This window comes from Macaca fascicularis, chromosome 7 (genome assembly GCF_037993035.2).
Source record: "Macaca fascicularis isolate 582-1 chromosome 7, T2T-MFA8v1.1".
Lineage (NCBI taxonomy): Eukaryota > Metazoa > Chordata > Mammalia > Primates > Cercopithecidae > Macaca > Macaca fascicularis.
The window spans coordinates 145,327,515-145,345,335 of record NC_088381.1 but is presented as its reverse complement, the minus strand read 5'-3'; the positions used below and the strand labels follow the sequence as shown (position 1 = coordinate 145,345,335).

Here is a 17,821-nt window from a genome sequence, read left to right as displayed (position 1 = left end):
GAGCCACCTTGTCCAGCTCAGGAATTCTTATAATTACCCAGAAAGATAAGCGTGACTATCTTTGTTTTAACAAGGGGTTAAATTGCAAAAACAAAGGGAAGGTAACATAAGTCAGAAACACAACTAGGAATGAAGCCAGCAGTTCTAACTCTGATCTTAATGAAAAGGAGAAAAAGGGCCAGGTGCAGTAGGTCACGCTTGTAATTCCAGCACTTTGGGAGGCCATGGCGGGCAGATCAACTGTCAGGAGTTTGAGACCAGCCTGGCCAACATGGTGAAACATCATCTCTACTAAAAATACAAAAATTAGCTGGGTGTGGTGGTGGGTGCCTGTAATCCCAGCTACTCAGGAGGCTGAGGCAGGAGAATTGCTTGAACCTGGAAGTTGCAGTGAGCTGAGACTGCACCATTGCACTCCAGCCTGGGCGACAGAGCAAGACTCTGTCTCAAAAAAAAAAAAAAAAAAAAAAAAAAATGGAGAAAAAGAAAACCAAAAAAGACCATACCTCTTCCCGCAAGTAATTTAGTTTGATCTTTCAAGCTCTGTGAAGCGGCTTTCTCCTATGGTTCAGTGCAAGGTAATTCCTCATTCTCTTCAGGGGCAGTTATTTCTGGTGCATAATCCTGTAATCCTGCTGCTTTGACAAATTCAGATAAAGTCAAGGCATCAGATTTTATCCCCGTATGACCTTTTTGCTCTAAATACAAGCCGATAATATCCCTATGGGGAAGGCTGATGGAGCGTTTGAATAATGGTTCTTCAATTTCCAGGAGCTCCCGCGTATGTCGAGAAATTGCCTGAAATGCAAGGATAATTTTTTAATTAGACTATCCTGAAAACACAACCAGATCAAAGAAGATTTATTTCGTTTTCTAAGCCTCTTGAATGTGAACTCCTTATTTCTTTCTTTCTTCTTTTTTTTTTGAGATGGAGTCTTGCTGTGTCTCCCAGGCTGGAGTGCAGTGGCGCGATCTCGGCTCACTGCAACCTCTGCCTCCTAGGTTCAAGCAATTCTCCTGCCTCAGCCTCCTGAGTAGCTGGGACTACAGGTGTGCACCACCACGCCTGGCTAATTTTTGTATTTTTAGTAGAGATGGGGTTTCACAATGTTGGCCAGGCTGGTCTCGAACTTTTGACTTCAGGTGATCTGCCCACCTCAGCCTCCCAAAGTGTTGGGATTACAGGCGTGAGCCACCGCACCCCACCAACTCCTTATTTCTGTGGGGAAATAAAACAAATTCACAGACTTACTAGCCTAACCTTACCAAAACCAATTTCTTAAATGTCACATGATTTATTATCCTTTTCAAATTACCATTTAAGATATTTCTAGGCCCTTGCATCAGATGGCCATGGATGGGTTCATTTCTTTGTTTTTGTTGAGCAATTTGACTAAGCATAAGAGCAGATAATATGTTGAGATTAGAAGTCATGACTATCTCTGGGAAGGTTATTAAATAACTTGTCTATAAGGGGCTCATTTAGTGTGTAACTAAGAAAAAAAATTATAACTCAGAGCCGAGCGTGGTGGCTATATAAATACTATATAAATATATATAAATATATTTAATACTATATAATATATAATAATACTATATAATAATACTATATAAACTATTTGATTGCCTTTCAAATTCTAGTTTTAATCCTAGGTCAGTTATAACACCACTGTTTGAATTCATAGTCTGCCTCTGGATGAGAAGTCCATGAAATTGCTGCTAGATCACAGCCAAAGGGTATTTAGAATGGACTTTTTTTTTTTTTTTTTAATGTAAAGCTACTGGTCAGAGTTAAAAGACTGTAAAATTCATGCCACATACAATGCTAAACCTGATATAAAACTGCCCATTAGCAGTGCCTTTTAGATAGGCAAGATACCATGTTTCTCAGATCTTACTTGAACTGGTTTTGTTGACTCTAGAGATGGTTTATGGGTATAGTTGCCTTGGCATTCCCAGTAAGGATTGTGTTTTTGTTTTTTTTTTTTTTGAGATGGGGTCTTGCTGTGTTACCCAGGCTGGAGTGCAGTGGATATACACAAGCACAATTATAGTGTACTACAGCCTTGAACAACAGGGCTCAAGCCATCCTCAAGCCTCAGCCTCCTGAGTTGTCCAGTGAGAATTCTAATTGAGATCGTTATCAGTTGGGGCTTCTAAGAACTAAGATCCAAATTACTACAAAGGCCAGGTGAGGTGGCTTATGCCTTTGGGAGGCCGAGGCAGGTGGATCACCTGAGGTCAGGAGTTCGAGACCAACCTGGCCAACATGGCAAAATCCTGTCTCTACTAAAAATACAAAAATTAGCTGGGTATCGTGGCACACACCTGTAGTCCCAGCTACTCGGGAGGCTGAAGCAGGAGAGTCGCTTGAACCTGGGAGGCAGAGGTTGCAGTGAGCTGAGATCGCACCACTGCACTCCAGCCTGGGTGATGCAGAGAGATTCCGTCTCAAAAAACAAACAAACAAACAAAAGCAAATTGCTACAGAAAAAAAAAAAAAAAAAAAAAAAAAAGCCCGTTGTGAAGTTGCATGCCTGTAGTCCCAGCTACTTGGGAGGCTGAAGTAGGAGGACCCTTTGAGCCCAGGAGTTTTGAGGCTGCAATGAGGAGCCATGATCATGCCACTGCACTGCAGCCTGGGTAACAGAGCAAGACCCTGTCTCCAAAAGCAAACAAAAACACACACACACACGAACAGGTGGCTTCTAAAACTTCTTGTTTGTGATGCATGCTTCTACATGTGCACCTTTTTTGGTAAGCATCTCACCCTGATTCTCTTTTAGTATATGTGCCGCCAAAGCAAGTACCCTGATTCTCCTTTCCAATGCCCCGAACAGAAAAGGTTATTTCACAAATTCCCTGAGGTTCACAGATGGTGTTCCCAGGAGGTACACTGCATCATATACACATGATTAACAAAAAGAGCTATGTGCCCACTGTGGGCTGAGAGGGTTCACTACTGTTTTGTACAATATTGTAATGCAGAAATTAAAAGTGTCCTCGACACATTCTTTATCTATCAAGACAGGTAGGTCTTGCTCTGTCATGCAGGCTGGAGTACAGTGGTGTGATCATGGTTCTCTGTAGCCTTGAACTAGACTCAAGCCATTTTCCTGCCTCAGCCTCTCAAGTAGCTGGGACTACAGAGGCAATGACACCATACCCCTGCTTTTTTTTGTTTGTTTGTTTCTGTTTTTGGTAGAGATGGGGTTTTGCCATGTTCCCCAGCTGGTCTTAAACTCCTGGATTCAAGTGATCCTCCTACCTCAGCCTCCAAAGTGCTAAGATTACAGGTGTGAGCCAGCCGCTCAGCCACATTCATGTGTTTTTGGAATTTTTCTTTGTTTTGGGAAGGGAGTATATATATAATCTACTCATATTCCCTTTGTGGGCTATAACAGCAAATGATATGGGTTTTTTATGGCTCTTGGTGCTTAGGGTTTCTTAATAAAAATAATTTCATAAAAAAGTGTTAGAAAGCTGTTCATTGCACAGCACTGAAATCAATAAATACAATCTGACTATCCCTCTTCCTATTCAGTGATTTTTAAGCGTGTCTGAAGTTCATCAGTGAAACAAGAAGTTCCTCTGACAAGTGACAGATTGAACTAAAACTGCAATTTCTTTCTTCAGTTATTTATTTATTTTTTTTTGAGACAGGGTCTTGCTCTGTCACTCAGGCTGGTGTGAAGTGGCACGATCATAGCTCACTGCAGCCTTGACCTCCTGGGCTCAAGTGATCCTCCCACCTCAGCGTAGCTGGGACTACAAGCATGTGCTACCACACCTGGCTAACTTTTAAAATATTTTTTATAGAGCTGGGATTTCACTATATTGCCCAGGCTGGTCTCGAATTCCTAGGCTCAAGCGATCCTCCTACCTCAGCCTCCCGAAGTGCAGGGATTATAGGCGTGAGCTACTGTGCCCAGCCTCTTTAGTTCTGATGAACAACAAGTAGTAGAGTTTATTTTTGCCTAAGACTTAGAGCAACTTACTGGTAAATTACTTGAGTTAGTAAGGATTATTGGAAATAGGTATTTGTGAGGATGATTAGTTTTCTAAGGATTCGTAATTCTACATTCTAAGGTGGCACGGCAGAACACCTACTTCACATGGCCTCAAACAGTTACCTGCAATGCCTGCAGTTTTCAAGAAGATTATTACTACTATATTATACTTATGTTGATCATTGTTTTCAAAGGCTGCTGTTCTTTTATTTGTAAACTACTGATGGTTTTGCTTCATCACCAATTTATTGTGTATTGTTTATTACCTCATAGTATGTAACTTTGCATATTTGTATAATTGGAACCTATAATTTATATGATCTAAACCTAAGGACAAAGACATAATTGTTGTGGTTAAAATATGAACCATCTATACCACTATTATTATTATTATTATTATTATTATTATTTCAGAGATGAGGTCTCCCTCTGTTGCCCAGGCTGGAGTGTAGTGGTATGACCATAGCTCACTGCAGCCTCAAACTCCTGGGCTCAGGCATTCCTCCCACCTCAGCCTCTGGAGTAGCTAAGATTACAGGTCTGAGCTGCTGCAGCCAGCCTATACCAGCATTATTAAAGCAGATGTGTAGTCTTCTTAAACTCTGCTTGTTGATTCATCTAACAACATGGATTAATCTTAAACGCATTTTGCTAAGGGAAGGAAACCGGACCCAAAGAATATGCATTATTTGATTCCACTTATGTGACATCAAAAACAGATTGGGGATTAGGGTAAAGGGATGGGCTGACTACAGAGGGAAATTCTAGAGTAACAGAATTGTTCTGTATGGTTCTTTGGTGGTGGATACATGACTGCATGCATTTGTCAAAACCCACAGAACTACACACAACAAATAATGGTTTTACTGCATGCAAACTTTTAAAAAGCCAGGAAGTGAGGGTGCAGTGGCTCATGCCTGTAATCCCAGCACTTTGAGAGGCCAAGACAGATGGATTGCTTGAGCGCAGGAGTTTAAGACCAGCCTGGGCAACATGGCAAAACCCCATCTCTACCCCCTCAAAAAAGTACGAAAAGTTAGACGGGTGTGGTGGCATGTGGCTGTAGTCCCAGCTACCTGGGAGGCTGAAGTGGGAGGATTATTTGAGCCCGGGAGGTGGAGGTTGCACTGAGCTGAGATTGCACCACTGCATGCCATCCTGGGTGACAGAGCAAGACCTTGCCTTAAAAAAAAAAAAAATCCAGGATGTTGGGATGGAGTAAAGGCTGTGGACAAATGAATCTGACTGTATTATAGAGTAAGACATAATCTCACTGAAGGGGGTGAGGAGGAAAGGAGCTGACCTATAACTTTAAGAAAACAGTGCTCTCTCTAGATACCGTAAGGCTAAAGACAGAAACAGTTGTACGCAAACACTGAACTCTATTTGGTAAATCTGTTTTTCACAGGGAAACATATTTACATATAAGGAGAGCCAAGTTTCTCAATGTCAGAAAAAGTAGTTATAAACAGACAAGGGGGTATAATCCCAACACTTTGGGAGGCCAATGCGGGCGGATCACCTGAGGTCAGGAGTTTGAAACCAGCCTAGCCAACATGGTGAAACCCTGTCTCTACTAAAAATACAAAAAAATTGGCCAGGTGCGGTGGTGGGTGCCTGTAATCCCAGCTACTCGGGAGGCCGAGGCAGAATTGCTTGAACTTGGGAGGCGGAGGTTGCAGTGAGCCGAGATCGTGCCATTGTACTCCAGCCTGGGTGACAGAGTGAGATCCATCTCAAAAAAAATGAGCAGAATTTGTAAAGGGAAACACAGTAACTTTATAATGAGGAAACCTGACAGACAGCACCTTAACCAAGTGATGAGGTTAATGTTTCCAGCAGTAAATCATGTTGCTATCATGTACCTCCTGATATGATGAGATGGGAGGGGCTCATCACCTCTGTGACTGGTTTCCCCCAAATCCATAACTTCAGTCTAATAATAGGAAAGATGAGACAAGGTAAAATTGAGGGGAATTTACAAAATACTTGATCACTACTCTTCAAGAAAAGTGTCAAGGTTATGAAAGACAAAAATAAAAAAACTGCCACCTTTTGGAGGAGACCCAGGAAATATGACAGCTAAGTGCAAATCCTGGATTAGATACTGGAACAAAAAACCATTTATCAGTGGGAAATCTGCAGAAATCTGAATAACGTCTATAGTTTAATAATACTAATAATACTGATATTAATTTATTAGCTTTGATAAATGTACTATTGTTAACTAAGATGTTAACATAGAGGAAACTGGGTTAAGAGTATACCAGAATTCAGCTGGGCGTGGTGGCTCACGCCTGTAATCCCAGCACTTTGGGAGGCCGAGGTGGGCGGATCACGATGTCAGGAGTTCAAGACCAGCCTAGCCAACATAGTGTTTAATGTCTCTATTAAAAATACAAAAAATTAGCCAGGCGTGGTGGCGGGCACCTGTAATCCCAGCTACTAGGGAGGCTGAGGCAGGAGAATCGCTTGAACCTGGGAGGCGGAGGTTGTGGTGAGCCGAGATCATGCCATTGCACTCCAGCCTAGGCAACAGTACAAGACTCTGTCTCAAAAAAAAAAAAAAAAAAAAAAAAAAAACCAGAATTCTCTGTACTATCTTTGTAACTCTTCTGTAACATTGAAATTATTTGAAAATTAAAAGGATTTTTAAAAAGAAAAAATTTTAGTCTAATGATACTCAACTGCTGACTGGTTGTTATGAATCTGTGCTATTTAAATAGTTTGCAACAATGCAAGTGTAGTAAAACTGTTGAGATATTGTAAAGCATATAAGGCTATACCTTATACTATAAAATCATGCATACAACAGGAATAAGTAACTCATCAAGGTTCTTCAGATATTTATCACAAAATCCTTTTGTTCATCTGATACGGTGAAGAGTTAAAGTATTTTAAGAATTATTTTCTAAGAGAAAAATGAAGCAAGTGTAATGCTAGCTTGTCTAGCTTGTCCTAACTGAGATTGACTTTCTCTCTCCTTTTACCAAGCTAAATGTATCACTATGAATGGGAAAGACAGGACAGTGGATTCAAGCGCTTCCTTGGCTGGTGGGGAAAGGAGAATTAGTGCTTCTTTTCTCCTGCAGTCCTCACCAGTCTCACACACATATTTTGCTCTTCTCTGGTCATCTTAATATGTTGCACTAAGGACAAAGGGACAAGTAAGTTATTTCTAGAGGTGAAGCATGAGTAATTCAAAAATTAAGGAAGTAAATGCGGGCTTTGAAGGTAACAGAAAATGGCCATAAATTAGCTGCAAGGCTTGTATAGGAGGTACACAGTGGCAATGTTGTTCAAATTCTTAGCAGCATGTCCAGAATTCCGTACTCTCAAGCAATCTGCTCTTTCTTCCTTCCTTCTATTCTCCCAAAAGTCCATACATGATGATATGGGAGAGTCAGCATGAAAAAGATAACTATACTATTTAACTGTTGTCATGGGATAAATTGTGGGTGTACTAGGTGCTATAAGTACAACGGAGACATTTTAAAAGCTTTCTATATCAGTAAGTCTAAAAGACTTAGACTATGCTTAGTCTATGAACTAAGCATACTTGAGTTCATGTATGACCTCCTAGAAGTTATGTGTCTTAGAGCATAATCAGTTGTTTGTTTGTTTGTTTGTTTGTTTTTGAGATTGAGTCTTGCTGTCACCCAGGCTGGAATGCAGTTCATGGAGAGCACGATCTCAGCTCACTATAACCTCCGCCTCCCAGGTTCAAGCTATTCTCCTGCCTCAGCCTCCCGAGTAGCTAGGACTACAGGCACGCAACATGCCTAGCTAATTTTTGTATTTTGTATTTTGAGTAGAGAAGAAGTTTCGCCATGTTGGCCAGGCGAACTTCTGACCTCGGGTGATCCACCTGCCTTGGCCTCCCAAAGTGCTGGGATTACAGGCGTGGGCCACCAGGCCTGGCCATAATCAGCTTTTTCATATGGGTCTAAGTGTCAAGCAAAGCTTATCTAACATACTTTGAATGTCTTGGTCTTTATGTTACTCTAGTGACCTCAAGGGAAGGCCACATTTGTCTGAGGTGACTGTGATAATAAGTATCTCAAAGTTGGCTTATTCAAATTTCTTTTTTTTTTTTTTTTGAGAGGGAGTCTCCCGCTGTCGCCCAGGCTGGAGTGCAGTGGCCGGATCTCAGCTCACTGCAAGCTCCGCCTCCCGGGTTTACGCCATTCTCCTGCCTCAGCCTCCCAAATCGCTGGGACTACAGGTGCCCGCCACCTCGCCCGGCTATTTTTTTGTATTTTTTAGTAGAGACGGGGTTTCACTGTGTTAGCCAAGATGGTCTCGATCTCCTGACCTCGTGATCCGCCGGTCTCGGCCTCCCAAAGTGCTGGGATTACAGGCTTGAGCCACCGCTCCCGGCCTCAAATTTCTTAGATATAAGGACAGACCACTGGGTTAATCATTTACTCTTGAGGATTTCACAAGATTTTTTAAAAAATCTTGCAAGATAAGAAAAAGCATAATTAGAGTTTTTATTATTGCATGTTGATATTGTACTTTTGGAATTAGAAAGCCAAGGGAGCTGAATGAATTGTCTGACTCTTAAAAATGCCTTCTCATGATAAAAAGCTGAAATTCTTGGTACTTAAATGTTCCAGGAATTTGACAGGTTACTATTTTGCTAATTCTGTTCCTTATTATTACTTTTAAGCGAAAGCAAGTTTATTAAGAAAGTCAAGGGCTATGGCTGCTCCATAGGCAGAGCAGCCTGTTCCTTATTTTTATCTAGAAAATTCATTATACCTTAAGTAGAAATTAGAGTTCATAAACACAGCTGTGTCATCTTTGAACATAAAAAGAACACAATATTTATCTGGCAGTAGTTGGTAGTTAAGTGAGGGCATGGTTGGAAATACAAATATATAATAAATGATCCAGGCCGGGCATGGTGGCTCATGCCTATAATCCCAGCACTTTGGGAGGCCTAGGTGGGTGGATCACCTGAGGTCAGGAGGTCAAGACCAGCATAGCCAACATGGTGAAACCCCATCTCCACTAAAAATACAAAAATTAGCCAGACATGGTGGCACGTGCCTGTAATCCCAGCTACTTGGGAGGCTGAGGCAGGAGGATTATTTGAACCTGGGAGGCGGAGGTTGCCATGAGCTGAAATCGAGCCACTGTACTCCAGCCCAGGTGATAGAGCAAGACTGTCTTAAAAATAAATAAATAAATGATCATTTCCACATCATAATGTTTATAGTACATAGAAGTTTATGGTAACAAAAATGTGCACTTAGAGAGGCAACACAGTATAGTGGTTTAAATAGAACATGGATTGGGAAGTCACACAAGATGGACTTAAATCCTGGCTCTTAAACTTATTATCTGAATATAAGTCAGGCGTAGTGGCTCACGCCTGTAATCCCAGCACTTTCGGGAGGCCACGGCTGGCAGATCACTTAAGGTCAGGAGTTTGAGACCAGCCTGGCCAATATCATGAAACCCTGTCTCTATTAAAAATACAAAAATTAAGCCAGGCACAGTGGCTCATCCTAGCACTTTGAGAGGCCAAGGCAGGCAGATCACGAGGTCAAGAGATCAAGACCATCCTGGCTAACATGGTGAAACCCCATCTCTATTAAAAACAGAAAAAATTAGCTGGGCATGGTGGCATGCACCTGTAGTCCCAGCTACTTGGGAGGCTGAGGCAGGAAAATCGCTTGAACCTGGGAGGCAGAGGTTGCCATAAGCTGAGATCGTGCCACTGCACTCCAGCCTGGGCAACAGGGCAACAGAGCGAGACTCTGTCTCAAAAAAAAAAAAAAAAAAAGAAAAAAAAATTAGCTGGGCATGGTGGCACACACCCATAGTCCCAGCTACTTGGGAGGCTGAGGCAGGAGAATCGCTTAAACCCAGGAGGTGGAGGTTGAAGTGAGCCAAGGTCACACTGCACTCCAGCCTGGGTGACACAGTGAGACCCTGTCTCAAAAAAAAAACAAAACCAAACCAAAACAAAACAGAAAAATCGTATTATCTGAATAGCTTGTTTCACCTTTCAGGGCCCCAGTTTTCTCTTCTGTAAAATGAGAATTAGTGAAATAATACATATAAGAGGCCACAGTAAGCTCTCAGCAAAGGATAGCTATTAGCAGAATTCAAGAAAGTAAACGCTCAGTTAGGACTATATGTTTAATAATTTAAAAAGCTTCCTTATATCTTGTTGCTAGTAAAAGGACTCGGGTATTCACAAGTGTAGTTTTCTTATTTCTAAACCATATGACTTATGGAATTACAAGATTATAAAGCCAGTTGAAGAGTCATCTAGGGAAGAGATTCCAGGGCCTACCCAGCCCTAATGAATCCAAATTTCTGCAGGATGAAGGCTAGGAATGTATCTTTTTCAAAAAATCTCATTTGATTCTGAAGACGACCCAAGTTTGGAAACCACTGAGGTGGAGCATTTCTGGGCATGGGTGTGCTGAGAAAAACCATGGTTATGCCAAGAACTGTTCATTCTTGGAGGGTTAGTGGGGTGGGGTGCTAAAGGAGAAGTTACCGGTGAGATTGTTTGTGATGCTTTGTAAATTGCAAAGCACTACAAATGGAGGGTACTGTTATGCAAAGGAGTATAATCATGAACTGTTGGTGCTGGAGATTTTAGAAAATTGAGGCTCAGAGTGGTTAATGTAGCTTGTTTCAAAGTTAGGCAGCAAAGCAGGCAAAATACATATGGTGTTATATAAGTGCCAAATGGGTGTCAGAGACACGAAATGTCATGAGAACTCGGGATGGGGGCTACTGTGGGCTGGGAATATTACGAAAGACTTCTTGGGGAGATGCAAATGAGGAATTGGTCTTGAAGGATGATTAAGATTCATATTAGTAATACAGAGGATGGGGGAACTGAGCAAAGACATAGAGAGAAGAATGCATCAGGCAGGTTTGCGAAGGTGTGAGTTAGACCTGGTGGTAGGCTGGAGCACAAAATTCATGTGGAGGAGTGGTAGGGGAAAGAACTTGTGGAGGGCCTTAAATTCTAAACTAGGGAACTGAGACTATCTTGGTAAGCAGAAGGGATCCAAAGAAGGTTTCTGAATAGTACATAAGTAGGTGGAAAGTGAGAGCATAAAAGCAGGGCCCTTGAATCCAAAGGGCCCACGGAGAAAGGCTAAAAGCAGGAGGCCACTGCGGTGTTCTAGGCATGAGGCCATAAGGTTTGAAAAGTGGGAAAGAAGAAAGCCAGATGGTGTAAGTGCCACAGGAGCAATGGACAGTTCTTGGAATATTTATGGGGATCAAAGGAGAAAGAGGAGGCAACCGCTGTGAACCTGAGGGACTGGAATTATGATGACACCATTGACAGAAATGGGAGCCCAGGCTGGAGGCAAAAAAGGTTGGTTTGAGACAGATGGTGGCACTGTTACAGTGCTCTGTAGGGAAACTTTGGACACAACTCACCTTCATGTCCTCGAAGTTTGTTATCCCCATCTGAGGGAGGTTTGAGCAGTTGACGTGAATGAGTTTTCGGCCACTGATGAAGTTTGTGATAAAACATTCCTGTCAATACAAGGACATCACTTAAAAAATGCACTGCAAATAGAAGGAAGAAAGGGGGGGAAGAGAGAGGAAGGGAAGAAATCATGTTTGTTCTATCCTGAGAAAAAAACATTTTTTCTTTTCTTTTTTTAGAGACAGGGTCTTGCTCTGTCATCCAGGCCGGAGTGCAGTGCCGCAGTCATAGCTCACTGCGGCCTCAAAGTCCTGGGCTCAAGCAGTCCTCCCGCCCGAGCCTCCTGAGTAGCTTAAATTTATTTTCTATCCCAATAATGGCACAATTTGTCCATGTAAGCTCTTTATTAAATTTTACACTGCTCTTTAACCTTTTTTTTGGCATGGTACAACCAGTGCTTCTTCATGTCTCAATTACATTTGTAAGTATAGTAGGTACAAAAGGTTTCAGATCTTGTTGTTTTGTGGTAGCCTTAAACCTAGTTGGCATCAGTGAAATAAGAGGTTTACACTGTCTTTTTATTAAAACTATTTTTGGTTAACTGGCTGACTTGAATTAATACACTTATGTGCTCATGATACATGTGACATTATTTGGGGCCGACACTTGAAAGAGTAATGGCACAAGTTCAAAGTAAGGGAGCTGCCACTAAAACAACTTGACAAAGTACCAAAAAGCCTACCTTGAACAAAATCTACTTAAAAATACAGTTTTCCATGAAAGGAGGTCTAAGGCGGGAAACGGTGGCCCACGCCTGTAATTCCAGCACTTTGGGAGGCTGAGGCTGGCGGATCATGAGGTCAGGAGATCGAGACCATCCGGGCTAACACAGTGAAACCCCGTCTCTACTAAAAATACAAAAAATTAGCTGGGCGTGGTGGCAGGCGCCTGTAGTCCCAGCTACTTGGGAGGTACTGAGCAGGAGAATGGCATGAACCCAGGGGAGGTGGAGCTTGCAGTAAGCCAAGATCGTGCCACTGCACTCCAGCCTGGGCGACAGAGTAAGACTCTGTCTCAAAAAAAGAAAAAGAAAGGAGGTCTATATACTCTTCTCGGTCTTTTATTCAAGGATTGCAGAGAAGTGTAATCACTGGAAGAGGAAAAACAAACAGATGTGACCCTCCCTTCCTCTCCCAAAATACAAATATACATCAGTGGCAAGGCCAAAATTAAAATCCAAGTTACCTCTACCACAGTCCAGGACTTTTTGATACTCCTTCCGGTAAAGAGGTAAGAGCTCAAGCCAGGTTAGAAGGAATAAGAGGTAGACAGATGAGAGCATGTGATTTCAAAAAATCTTATTTTTGTATACCTTGTATTGAGGGAAGCCTAGCTGGCTAATCCACTCTGCAACTTTCTCTGGATCCCAATTAAGATGCTCAAATTGTAACTCAGTCCCTTGTTTTGACTGGGTTTCATCATCTTCAGAGACCAGTTCCTTCAAGTCTTGGGACAAATCTACAACTTCCTTTTCATGAACAAACTCGTTTAATTCTGTCAGAGACTCTGAGGGATCTAAGTATGAGCATACTTCACTGACATCAAACGATTTTTGGAGTGGTTGTGAAAACTCGTAATGTGTACCAATTGATTCTTCACTTTCTCTGATAGATCCTAATGCATAGTATTCTTTTTTAAATTCGTCACTTAGTGACCACTTTCCTTTTTTAGGCTCACGGAACTCTAGCTCATTCTTTCCTACAGAATACTTAGACTTGATTGGTTCCGGCCTGTCTTCCTTGGGAAATTCTACATGTGTCTCTCTTGGTTTGGTTTCATCTGGTAACTCTAGATTTTTCTCCTCAGTTGGCTTTGTTTGTGTTTTCTCTTCAACTTGTGGGTTGATTTCCTGTGGTAGCACTAGACCAGTCTCCTCTGGTGGTTGTGGATTTTTTTCCTCATTTGATTTTCTTATCTCTTCTGGACTTTCTGGTTTCATCATTTCTGATTGTTCTAGAATTGTTTCCTCATTTGGTTTTCTTGATTCTTCCTCGGGAAACTCTAATTTGATCTCTTCTAGTGGCTCAGGGACGTTCTCATCAGTAGACTTTCTTGACTTGTGGTCTGGAAGGTCTGGTTTAGTCCGCTCAGGTAGTTCTGTCCCTTTCTCCTCAGTTGCCTTTCTTTGCATCTCCCCTGGAACCTCTGGTTGAGTCTCTTCTGGAGGCTCTAGACCTGCCTCCTCACTAGACTTTCTTGGTTCCTTCTCTGGAAATTCTGGTCTCGCTTGCTCAGGTGGCTCTGTCCTTTTCTTCTCAGTTGACTCTCTTTGTGTCTCCTCTGGAATATCTGGTTTGGTCATCTTTGGTGGCTGAAGATCTGTCTCTTCAAGTGATTCTCCTGGTTTCTCACTTGGAAAATCTAGTTGGGTCTGCTCTGGAGGCTCTACACCTGTCTCTTCATGTTGCACTCTAAGTGATTCCTCTGGAACCCCCAGTTCCGTCCCCTCCTCTAGTAATTCTAAATTTCTCTCTCTTACTGTGGCCCCTGAAACCTCAGACATGGTTTCCGTTGGTGGCACTGGATCTGTTTCCATAGCTGACTCTAGGAACACATCCTCTGTAACATTTAGTTTGGCCTCCTCTGGTGGTTCTAGGTCTGACTCATGCGTTTCATCCATAGGGGCCTCCAAATCTTTGAAAAACTTTCCCATCTCTCTTTCCGACTTTACCTCTTGGGGAATCCCTGGTTCAGTTTCGCTTGGTACGTCTCTCTTGGACTCCTTGGCAATGCCTTCCAGGGCCGTCCCGCCAGGTTTCAGCTGCACGTTCTTAGCACTCTTTGGCTCCCCCTCTCTGAAGTCCTCTTCCTCGGTCTCTGGCTGTGGCTCGTGATAAATCTCTGCTGGTAACTTCGAGTCTGCCTCTGCCATGGTGTCTCGTTCGGCATTTTCATATGATTTATGAAGTTCAGGCCTCTCAGACTCCGGCTCTCCATCTTCATCTGGGCCGGAATCGTAATCCTCCGGGACTTCAGCCATTTGCAGCTTAGCGGACGCGCCGCGGCTTCCTAGCAACCCCAACTTCCGATAGCGTCTCTATGGATACCACGATTTCCGGCAGTGTATTCCTGACTCTTCCCCAGATTTTGTTTGTTCTTTCAAGCCCTGACTTTAAAAATCGGCTATCAGAAAGCACGCGGTAACCTTCCCCGTGGCCGCATCGCCAGGCTCCGCGGGCCGGAGCTACTGCGGCCGCCCCTGGGTCAGCTAAATTTTCAAGCGGCCGCCGCACCGCTTCTTCCGGCCTGCAGGCTGCGCTCGGTTGTGCCCGGCGCTCGCTCGGCCTTCGGCTGTTTCCGGAGCCACTTGCGACTGGCAGAGGAGAGCTCCGCGCGCGGGCTGCAGATGTCTGACCTGCAGGCGGCTGAGGGGCCGGGCTCCTGGAGCCCCACAGCCCGCCGAGGGTCGGCTGGCGGCGTCGGGGACTGCCAGGGAGTGGAGGGGAGCCAGGCGGCCGCCTCAGGTACGCAAGGCCGTGGCGCTGGCGGGTGGGTACTGCCCGGCCTCAGGGCCCCGCGCCACGGCGCGAGCCTCCGCGGCGCTCTGTCCTGGGCTTCCCCGCGGAGCGGACCCATCTCGGCAGCCCCTTCGCGCGCGGGGCCCCTTCCCCGCCGCTGCCACCACCCGGGCCCAGGCCTCGAGGTTATTCTCTGCTCCTGTTTCGAAATGCCTTGATTCCTGCCCCGCTTCCTTTCTGAGATCTGCCCAAATGGTAGTGACAGGGTGGCTCTGCCCCTGGCGCCTCTTCAGCTTCAGTTTCAGCTTCAGCCGGGGTTCGGGTCCCACCTCCGTCTGCTGATCACATCCAGACTGCCGATCTGAACCCTATTGGCCTCGCCGCCCCCTGCTTCCAGCTCCCCACCCGATCCCCACCTCAGTCCTCTGTCCCAGCCTTCTCACGCGCCTCACTGCCCCCATCCGGGTTGGCAGCCTTGCCTTCCTCTGCCAGAAGCCCACTTCGCCCTAGCCTCCCTGTACATAGGCCCCCTGGCCTTGCTGCCATCCTCTCCATCGCTCAGAGGCAAAAATGAAAAGCAGAGTTGAAATAGGTAGTCTTTGGGGTCTTTTGATTGAACACAGTAGCCAAAGCAAGAGCAGGAATTAAAAATTGGGGCGACCTCCCTCATTCTCAAGACCCTCATCCTCTTCTTGTCCAGGACGACGTCTCCATTTCTACCCACGCGAGTTCCTCCGTGTGTATGATTTCAGTGTCCAAAGACAAAAGAGTCCATCCATCACACTCTCTTCTTTCAGCCTCCTGAACACCACACACGATGCAACTGAAAGGATGCTCTTTTGAAATACGAAAGGGTAGAGGGGAGAGAACTGGTCTTATTAAGTAGCAAATATAAATTAATTTTCTAGGTCTGAAATTAAAATAGACACCATAAAGTATAGTGGTTGAGGCACTACCGTGGAGTCAGGGTGCCTGGATTGGAGTCTGAAACCTCAGTTTCCTCATCTGTAAAATGTGATTACTAAAAGATACCTGCCTCGTAGGATTATTGTGAGGATTACTTGAGCCGCTTTGTCTAAGGCATTTGGTGTGGAGCCCATGGTACACACTATACTCGTCTCATCCATTGTGACAGTGAGGTCTCTTTTTGTTCAGTTGAACTTCCTGTGCTGCCAGAGGTGTTCCTGGATGTACGGCTTCCAACATGGTGCCTTTTTCTCTCTTCTACTCCGATCCCAAGTATCTTCCCTCTCATAATGCTGCTTTACTCAAACACACACAACTCACCCAGCTCTTTCCCATGGCTTTATATTGTCTTACTTTAAAGCATCTAACAAAATTTGCCTTTTTTTCTTACAAACTCTGCTTTGTATTACATTAAAAATCGCTGGCATGTATTTAAGATTATAGCAGTAGAAATTCTAAGCATAATTTCTAAAAGACTAAGCAAATAAACAGAAAGGTGTGTAAGTCTTATAACACTTGTCCCTTGCATGCGCCAGTATTTATTTAAAAAAGGCATGTTTTTACTTCCCCTTTAGGTTCTCATGTGTTTATGGCAAACATACCCACGCGTTTTAGATAGATGAGTGTTTTTTTCTTTTCCCCCAGACAGCTAATTCATTCCTGCATTGAATTCCTCCCAGGACACTGGTAGAGATGCTTACTTTCCTTCCTCTTACCCTCAGAATGCAGGGTGATAGTTTTTTTGTTTTTGTTTTTTTTTAAATGTCATGTAGGAGTTTATTATAGTAGCCCAGAGCAAGCTCTTCCTCTTGAGGTAGGATTCGTTGCTAATAAAATAATAGTAATGATAACCTACAGGTATTGAATGCTTATTCTGTGCCAGAGGTGGAAAAAAATTTACTTATATTTTCTGATTTAGTCATGTCAACAATCATTTTCTCCCCGTTTTACAGAGGAACAAACTACAGCTGAGAAAGGTTAACTTACCTGTTCGAGTTAGCGCAAGTTTTTACTGTCTATATGAAATTGTCATCTTGTTATGATGAAGTCTATAAATGATTGTTTTTATTGGCCATGAATCAAGTATTGGTACTCACAGACAGGTTATGGTCTTTGTCCTCAAGGTGTTTTCAGTTTGATGAGATGAGAGATCCAGTTCAGGGGAAAACAATTAACAATTCAAAACATTATATAATTGGGCGTCTTTTATTACAATTCTTTATCTAAGAAACCTCCTTGAAGGTAGGAACGGAATCTCTCTTGCTTGTTTATCTAGAGCCCTTGATGTTGTGTTTTAGAGGTTTCACAAATAGTTGCTGAGTTTGATGGTGAGAGAAAGTCTATATGCAGAGATTTGGATGAGCATCTAATGAATGTGAAGAATTAGGGTTGAGATAACCAAGAATGTTCCTTGGTTGAGAGCAGTGGTTCTCAACCAGGTACGATTTTGTATCCCCAGGGCATGGCAATGTCTGGAAACATCTTTGCTCGTCACAACTGGTTGCAGCTATTGCTGACATCTAGCGAGGATAGGCAAGGGATGTTTGCTAAACATCCTGCAATGCACAGGGCAATCCCCATGACAAAGAGGCATCTGGCTCCAGATGTCAGTAGTGCTGCTTTTGGGAACCTTGTGTTAGAGTTAAGCTGGGCTTCCAAAGCAGTGTGAAAATATTATATTTGGCCTGGACCAGAGGCTTGGGAGTAAACCCCTAAAAACTGCTTTAAACTTGGAATTTGTTTGATTGGATCCTTGTGCCATCTTTCTCTAGAAAATGATACAATGAGTAAGCAATAGAGTTCTAAGAAAGAATGAAATTGAATGAGATTTCTCTCACCCTCTCAGAGAGAAAACAGCAGTAAGAAATGGAATTGGATATTCAGGTGTTCTATTTGTCCATTGGAATACCTGA

The 17,821-nt window shown here is 43.4% G+C and overlaps 2 protein-coding genes across 3 annotated transcripts in view; one reads left to right on the top strand and one right to left on the bottom strand.

Annotated features, from left to right (window-relative positions):
* Positions 1–509: 509 nt before the first annotated feature.
* SAMD15 (sterile alpha motif domain containing 15) lies at positions 510–14,482 on the bottom strand. The gene is made up of 3 exons (XM_005561890.5): positions 12,797–14,482; positions 11,433–11,531; positions 510–798 (listed from the first exon to the last, which is right to left on the bottom strand). The coding sequence occupies exons 1-3, from the start codon at positions 14,462–14,464 to the stop codon at positions 562–564; spliced, it is 2,004 nt and encodes a 667-aa protein (XP_005561947.3). The 5' UTR covers positions 14,465–14,482; the 3' UTR covers positions 510–561.
* Positions 14,483–14,777: 295 nt separating this feature from the next.
* TMED8 (transmembrane p24 trafficking protein family member 8) overlaps positions 14,778–17,821 on the top strand; it is a 41,293-nt gene continuing 38,249 nt past the window's right edge. For both annotated transcript variants that reach the window (XM_005561892.5, XM_065549135.2), the window contains exon 1: positions 14,778–14,948. In XM_005561892.5, coding sequence (XP_005561949.3) covers positions 14,831–14,948 — 118 coding nt within the window. In that variant the 5' untranslated portion in view covers positions 14,778–14,830. The remainder of the gene's footprint in view (positions 14,949–17,821) is intronic.

Bases quoted from the DNA above. Each gene is read 5' to 3' on its own strand.
- SAMD15 (XM_005561890.5), bottom strand. From the start codon at position 14,464: ATGGCTGAAGTCCCGGAGGATTACGATTCCGGCCCAGATGAAGATGGA. The intron at 11,532-12,796 runs GTATACAAAAAT...TTGTATTGACAG, and splicing joins TAGGCTTCCCTCAATACAAG to GAATGTTTTATCACAAACTT. The intron at 799-11,432 runs GTGAGTTGTGTC...CTTGCATTTCAG, and splicing joins CAAACTTCGAGGACATGAAG to GCAATTTCTCGACATACGCG.